Source organism: Onychomys torridus, chromosome 2 (assembly GCF_903995425.1).
Source record: "Onychomys torridus chromosome 2, mOncTor1.1, whole genome shotgun sequence".
In the NCBI taxonomy this organism is placed as follows: domain Eukaryota; kingdom Metazoa; phylum Chordata; class Mammalia; order Rodentia; family Cricetidae; genus Onychomys; species Onychomys torridus.
The window spans coordinates 64421860-64429269 of NC_050444.1; the positions used below are offsets into that span (position 1 = coordinate 64421860).

A 7410-nucleotide genomic window follows, 5' to 3' on the forward strand; every position below is an offset into this window, starting at 1 on the left:
TGGGAATGACCTGAACTTTGGGACAGGGAGGATGAGAGAGCAAGGAGGCTGCCAGCCATTGAGACTGTTGATCTGAGAGTCCAGGGGCTGGCCTGTGTGATCTCAATTGGCTTCTGCTTTCCATTGACCCAAAACTGACACCCAGTCCTCTGGCTTCCTAGACCCGGCAGGAGAAGCGGGGCCTTCTTGGATGGAGAACAGCGTGTGGTCCTCATCAGGGTCCAGCCATTCCTCCCTGGTGTTCCCAGGACTTGGGCTGACTCCTTGGACAGACTCTTACCATTAGCTATGGACATTGTAGGCTGCAGTCACAGAGCGTGGGAGTTGTGTGGGTCCAAACTGTACACCTTTAATCTCTGTACAGTGGTTTCTTAGAAACTGAAGCCCAGAGGAGGGCCGTCTCTCTGCCAGGAAGCAGGAAGAGATGGGCTATTGACCTCTTATCCCTATATTCAGGGCCCTCCCCTCAAGCAAGTTAGTCCCACGGCTCCGCTGTCTCCACCCACTCTTCCTGCATGGCCTCCTCTCAAACAGCCTTCTGGCCTTGCTCTTGGTTCAGAAGCTAGTCCAAACAAACAGGCCTCTCCCACATTCCCTGGCTGCTCTCCAGCCTGCAGGAGCCGAGACAACCTTAACTTCAGGGACTGTGAAGGCCGAGCAGAGGCTGCTAAATGGAGCCACCGAGTGAAGGGGGACCCTCTGGCTTCCAGATGTTAAGCCTTCTGGGGCATACGACCCTTGTGAGCTGGATCACAGGCATTGTGCTGGCTATCTTGATGTTGCTGCTGCTGCTGGCCATCTGTCTTTTCCACAGATCACAGGAGCATGATGTGGAGAGAAACGGAGTCCCGCAACTCAGGCCTCGACTCTTCCATCGCCGGCGCCGGCGCTGGGGTCTCCTGGGAGGCTTTCACCATCACCACCATCATCGTGGCCACATGCCTGGGGTAACCAGTGCAGGTCTTCATCACCACCACCACCATCACCATTCTCCTCATCGCCTCCACCATCACCACCACCACCACCACCACCACCACCATCATGCTCATGGAGTCCGCCACTGAGGCCAATGAATGGTATCTACCTGGCCCTGCCCTCCATCCAGCACCAAAATGAGTGGACCCTGATGTACCCATAGAAAAGGACTTGTCTCTGGGGTGGATGGGGGTTCTGGGACCTGAGTCCTGGTTCAGTTTCATTTGTCTATGAACCCTTCTCCCACTGTGCAACCGAGACCCGAGAACCACTTGGGTAGCCCTGTACACTGCAGGGTTTGGGCTCGGAGCAGGGCTGGCTAGACGCCCTACCTTGTGACTGCAGTTCCTGGTGACCACGGAAGTTACGAGAGTGTCCGATAGACCCGGTGCCCTGGTGGATATGAAGTGATCATCTGACTGGGGGACCCTGTGATGCCCTTCCAGGTGCAGAATGTGTATGGGGCGGCCTGGACCGTTCACTGTTGCTTGGTTATAAGAAATAAAATCCATCCGAAAGCATTTATTTTTGTGTGTGTGTGAAATGGGAGGAGGTCTGGGGACTCTTCTGGGATGAGAAGCTGGGCCTGGGATCTCCCTGTACAATGAGGAGAAGCAGGTGGTCCCTGCCTAAGCTACAAGGAAACATTCAGTGTGGACATCCAGGGCTTTGGACACCCAGATCGCCTAGACTGGGTTGCTGAGCACTGTCTCCAGCGCTCCTCTGAACATGGTCCAGGGCAGGCTCCACCCTCTGGCTGTACTGGTTCAGTGTTTCTTTGGGGACTGGGTAGGGATACTCATCCAGACCCTGAATCTCAGCCAACCTGTTTGCAGATTCACTGTAGTGGCTGAGGGAGGGAACAGAGTCATTTAAATTGCTTGGAGTGCTGAGTGGCCATTAGAGGTGGTTGCCTGGCTTGGACCTCAGTTTCCCCTTCCTTAAGGATGACATGGATAGTAGAGACTTCTACCAAAGTCAACAGGCATGCAAGGTCCCAAATACGTTATGAATAAATGGTCGAATCCATGATGGGGAAAGGAAATCTTGTCCCAGCTATGCCTGGGAACAAGGGAGACGCAGGACAAGGCTCAGTGGGGGAGGGAACTGGCCAGACAGTCAGGGTGACTCACTGGAATAGAATGTCCCTTTTCCTTCCCTTTCCCAGGGGAGGAGTGGCCAGGGAGGAAGGGAGAGGTCGCTGACGAAGACACCCACGTTCGGTTTCTGTGATGGGAAAATGGACGAGAGGTCTGGTGGATTGATTTCTCTCTGGAGCGTCCGCCACACCCATCTCTCTCTCTCCTCATCTCCATGCTCAGCCCAGCCCTCAGCCCTCAGCCCCTGGCCCTTCACAGCTCCCGAATTATGCCTGCTGCAGACCCTACCACTTCTGTAGCTCCACGGGGACGTTACAGATAAGTCAAGGTTGGGAGAGAGGGAAAAGTTTAGGTAGAAAACTGCACAAGGTAGAAGGTAACGGGGCAGGACAAGTGTTCTGTATTCCTGATGAAAATGCTAGGCCATTCTCCCCGCCACAGACTCGGCAAAGGAGAAGCGAGATAACCCTGCCCCCCCCCCCCCAACAGCCTCCGAGGCTCATCTCCCAGCCCCACCAGGCGATGCTGGGGATTCAGATGCCTCCGATGTGTGCTTCCCGTTTGCATCTGTCTACTTCTGGTCGCCCCAGTTAAGACAAAAGTTGCCAAGTGCTTGACTCCCTGTCGACATGAGGAGGATGAGCCCAGATTGTGGGAACATCTGCGAAAAGAGGCTGTGCTAGAATAAGCCAGCGTATTGTTTTCGCCTTCTCCAGAGTGAGTGTTTACCCATACTCTTACCGAAGTTCTCTTGGGCTTTGGAGAGACTGGAAAAGTTCCCGGCTGCATGACCTTGGGCCCAGCTCTCTCTCTCCTGGGGGCCCCTGGGATCCTGATCAGGCAAACAGCAGAGTCAGGTGATCCCTCTGTGTGGTCCCTGTGAAGAGGGCATTGGAGTAGAGGAAGGGAACCCCTGCTCTGCCATTTGGTGCTGTCCTTGTCATGACTGACTGCCAACAGTCCTGGCCAGGCGTATCTGCTCTGTGACTATACCTGTGAAATGGAGGTACTGTCACTGCCCAGGGCTGTGGGACCAGAGCCTGCCTATGTCCAGTACCCATGCCCGTTTTTCAAAATATGGTAAAGGGCAGGCTGATAACACCGATTTCTCTCTGGATGTGGTGTAGTCTCAGGAGGTGCCCGGTATGAGTGGGCTTGGGCCGAGCTCCCTCCGCTGATACCTCTCAAGGGGCAGTTAAGGAACGATCCTGCAAGCGTGTGGGGCGGGCTAAGTGCCGTAGCTGAGGAGGTGGTGGCTGTGGGTCAGAGGCCTTCCATCACAATTGGAGGAAGGGATTCAGGAAGTACTCACAGCTGCTCAGACATCTCCGAGCCAAGTTCCAGGCAGCCCCAAAGCCAAGTTCCAGGCAGCCCCAACAAACATCACTGCAGGCTTCGGGGAAGGGATTCGTGGCCTGGGGTGGTCACCAGACAAGGAGCCTGTGGCAATCAGGTACAGTCAGAGCGGGCACACTTGAGGTCCAGGGGTAAGTCTGCACAGCACCCAATGTGAGTAGTGGGCCCCGGGGGCAGCAAAGGGGGGCCCTATGAGGGTGTATAGAGAGTGAAAGGGGTCTATGACGCGTCACTGAAGGGGCTGGAGGAGGTCCTTCCCTGTCTACACCACACTTTCCTACCCTGCCCAGAAAGTGAGGCCAAGTACAAACTGCCCTCTCTCCCCTTTTCCCCCTCCACCTGGAGACCCCTGGCATCCATAACGACCTGTGTGTGCTGCCTCGGTTCGCTCCCACTTTGTTCAGAGCTGGCACATGTCCTTCTCCACACCTGCCTCCCAGCCCAGGTCCAGGGGCTGGGAGGGCAGTGGAGAGAGGCCAATTGGAAGGCTGGCCCTGGGTCCCTCCCCCAGAGAAGCCAGGCTCCTCCTGGGTCCACCAAAGGGGAGGCTTTTGTTTTCCTGAGTGTATAGTTGCCTTTTTTTTTTTTTTTTTTTTAATCAGTCACCTTGAAGTCCTGAGGCATTGCTAATGGACAGCCTGGCATCTCAGCAACATCTTCTGCTTCTCTTTCACTTGCCTCCTCCATGTCCAGGGAATCAGGTGCTTACATCTCTCCTGATGGCGCTCCGAGAAGAGGCTAGTGGAGTTGACCACATCTCTTGGACGTCTGACCTGAGGTTAAAAACTAGACCGGGGATCATCTGATTCCAGCAGAAGGGTCACTGGCCTAGGATGGCACAATCCAAGACCTCAGACCAGCGTCTTAAAAGATTGAGGAGAGACGGCCATCCAGCATAGAACCCCTGTTTTTGATGGGACACTAAGTCTCAGAGACCCCCTTCGTGTGACAAGAGCCACTTGGAAACCATGGAGACCGCAGTGATCGGGATGGTGGCAGTGCTGTTTGCTGTCACCATGGCCATCACCTGCATCCTCTGCTACTTCAGCTATGACTTGAAGACCCAAGACCCAGACAGGGACCCCAGGAACAGCTTCACCGTGGCCACATTTCACCAGGAAGCATCGCTCTTCACAGGGCCTGGTCTCCAATCCCGGCCATTGCCAAGTGCCCAGAACTTCTGGACTGTTGTGTGAGGCTGGCAGTCCCTCAGCTTTGCTCTGCTACTGGTTCAGGCCTGCCTACCTTTCAGGCACCATTGTCTGGCATTTTGCTCTTCCCAGGCCTCTCTGTCTTTACATGTTCCACAAACTTCTTCCCTTTTCTCTCCGATCTGCTTGCTCTGCCCTCTATCCTGGGGGACCTGAGGTGTTAGGATCGCATGTGAGGTTCCTCTTAGCTGAGAAATCAGCTGGGCCTTGCTTACAGTGAGGATGAGGAGGTGTGGACAGACACTGTGTGGCATTCTATGGTGGGGTAGCTGTGGAACCTCCGCAGAAGTTAGCACCCTGTCAGCAGGATGCCCGTGATAAAGGTGGCCGCGCCACCCAAGGAGCCCGTGCCCTCAAGTGGACGTTTTGAGGAACTACTTCTTATTTGTTTGTATTTTTGGATGCCTCACATTGCCCAACCCTGAGACTTGCTCCTTAATCAGCCCTGAAACTCTGAAACCAAAGAGCTGTTTTCTGGGAACAAGTGACTTATTTTATAATTGTGAACGTATATCCTTTTATGGGTCTTTCCAAATCTGCTTGGGAAAAACCACAAAAGGAAGCAGAATAAATAGTAAAAGTGCTGCAGAAAGCACAAGGTGTTTCATCAGCAGGAAGCCACCGAGAAGACTTAAAGCACGTTTTGAACAAGACTTGCTTTATTGCTATAGTCTGACAGACCGTGTCTATTCTTAGCAGATGTGAGGGATTTGCGTCACTTAGGAATGATACAAACATTGTGAACTGAGAGACAATTCCAAAAAAGTTAAATGTTGTTACATTTCGCTGCATGTGAAGAAGTTGTTGTTTTTACCACAAATAAAGGGACATTTGTTTCTTATTAATAGAAAATCTACCCTCTCTATGATCACAGAATAGATGCCATCTCGTATTTAAAGACTGTGATCTGAGGAGTGGAGAATCATGGGCCTCCTGGATATCTGCATCTAGCCCTGAATAGGTGACTGTCTCAGGACCGCCCTGTTGAAGGGGACAAAATGGAAAAAGGGGCTCTGGGATGTGAGGGTGTCAGGCACGTGGCTGCCACAGAAAGGACCCAGAGAGGTGGGCTTGGGTTTGGAGGGATATGGAGGTGGAGATGGCGGGGACGAGGTGCCGGAAGGGAGTCAGGCTGCTAGATGGAGTGAATCTGGGGAGATCACAGAAGCTCCTGGAAACATGTCCTCATCACCCTGGACACCAAGTGCCTGACTAGGGCTTTCATAGATATGCCAGAAGGGAGGGCAGGGAGTGCTGGGGGCTAAGTGGAGGGCCTCGTTGCAGGCTGAAAGATGTCTGCTGGCGATGAGCATCTGTGAGTGGAAATGTGGAAGCAGGGCAGAGGACGAAGTCAAACTGAGTCAACCCTTACCTTAGTTCCCTCTGAGTGATTGCTCGCCAAGGGTCTGGCTTCACCCTGGGCGGAGCTCTGCCCTGAGGCAGGCTCTGAAGACCTTCCTTGGTGGTCCACAGGAACTCTGCAGAGTCCCAGGGATACCCAGACTGCTTGGAGGTGGGTGAGCCCCAAAAACAATGAAGCGCTTGAGCTTAGGACCGTGTGTGTGTGTGTGTGTGTGTGTGTGTGTGTGTGTGTGTGTGTGTGTCCCCTTCCCAAGTGGCTCTTGGTCATGGTGTTTTATCACAGCAATAGATACCCTAACTATGATATCCATTTACTCACCCAGTCACATACTGAATCTTATTTCTTCATGTACCCATGCGCTTTACCCATTCATTCCATTACTCATTCACCTGCTTGCCATTCAGTGAGTGCAGATAGAGCTCTGTGTGATCAGAGAAGGTGGGAGTCAGGCAGACCTGCTCCCCACAGTCAGGCAGACCTGCTCCCTGTACTGACAGATCAGGAACAACATGCTTTGGGTGCTGGAGGGTGGGGGTGGGGAGCCCAGGGAAGTTTAGGAGGAGGAGGAGGTCCCTGAGCTGGACTGGAGGGTAGAAGAAACCAGTGAGCAGATCCAGGAAGGTGCTGGCGTAGAGAACCTGTGGGGCAGAGAGACAGCAGCTTGGCCTGGCCCGAAGGAGAAGAGGATGGACACCAATCACCTCCCAAGGGAAGCCTGTTTCCAGGCAGTCCATGCTAAGCAGACCACTGAGGCAGCCATGTTTTTTCCAGAGTAGGCATGTTCAGGGTCCAGGCACAAAGGAAGGCAGGGCCACTGCTGCTGCAGTGGGGAGGGAGGTGACTCTTGAGGCAGGACATGGATCCCAAGCTCTCAGACGACTGTGGAGGTGGGTGTGAGGGCAGGGAGAGGCCTTCGAAAAGGGATGGTTGTCCTCCCTGGGTGGGGCAAGCTGACCAAGGACAGGGCTGAGAGGACAGCAAGAGCTGGAGCAGGAAAGTGGGGGAGAACACAGAACAGAGCGTCTAGGCAGTGGGGTTGCCACATTTAACAAATAAAGCCATAATACTGCCAGATAAGCTGGAAATTCATGCAGATGACAAGTAATTTCTAGTATAAATGTGTTTCATGAAATGTTTAGAAGGCACACCAAATTGTCCGTTGTCTATGTAAGATCAAGTGTTTCGGGGCATCCTGCATTTTATCTGGTAACTCTAGGGGGACAGGATGAGTCTGAGAGGCCGAGGATCTGGCTAAAGATGGCAGGAGGCTGTCAGAAGAGAGCAGAGAGGGGAGCAACATAAGGGTTGACAATGGTATTGGTGAGCAGAGCGAAGAGCCACTTTTTAGGCTGTGACGTGCGCATGGATTGTGTATGTGCATGTACATGTATGGTGTGTTGGATGT

At 53.4% G+C, this 7410-nt stretch overlaps 2 protein-coding genes across 7 annotated transcripts; both read left to right on the forward strand.

Annotated features, from left to right (window-relative positions):
- Positions 1 to 555: 555 nt before the first annotated feature.
- Hrct1 (histidine rich carboxyl terminus 1) lies at positions 556 to 1484 on the forward strand. Its single transcript, XM_036179553.1, has one exon. The coding sequence runs from the start codon at positions 672 to 674 to the stop codon at positions 1062 to 1064; it is 393 nt and encodes a 130-aa protein (XP_036035446.1). The 5' UTR covers positions 556 to 671; the 3' UTR covers positions 1065 to 1484.
- A 1286-nt stretch (positions 1485 to 2770) lies between these two features.
- On the forward strand, positions 2771 to 5465 carry Spaar (small regulatory polypeptide of amino acid response). 6 transcript variants are annotated; one of them, XM_036179229.1, is made up of 2 exons: positions 2771 to 2792; positions 4034 to 5465. In XM_036179229.1, exon 2 carries the CDS (start codon positions 4400 to 4402, stop codon positions 4625 to 4627), a length of 228 nt encoding a protein of 75 aa, XP_036035122.1. In that variant the 5' UTR covers positions 2771 to 2792; positions 4034 to 4399; the 3' UTR covers positions 4628 to 5465. The 6 variants fall into 6 exon arrangements, with proteins under 6 accessions (XP_036035122.1, XP_036035120.1, XP_036035119.1 ...); XM_036179227.1 differs by lacking the exon at positions 2771 to 2792 and adding an exon at positions 3410 to 3562; XM_036179226.1 differs by lacking the exon at positions 2771 to 2792 and adding an exon at positions 3410 to 3562 and having other exon boundaries at positions 4125 to 5465.
- The last annotated feature ends 1945 nt before the right edge of the window (positions 5466 to 7410 follow it).

Bases quoted from the DNA above. Each gene is read 5' to 3' on its own strand.
- Hrct1 (XM_036179553.1), top strand. From the start codon at position 672: ATGGAGCCACCGAGTGAAGGGGGACCCTCTGGCTTCCAGATGTTAAGC.
- Spaar (XM_036179229.1), top strand. From the start codon at position 4,400: ATGGAGACCGCAGTGATCGGGATGGTGGCAGTGCTGTTTGCTGTCACC.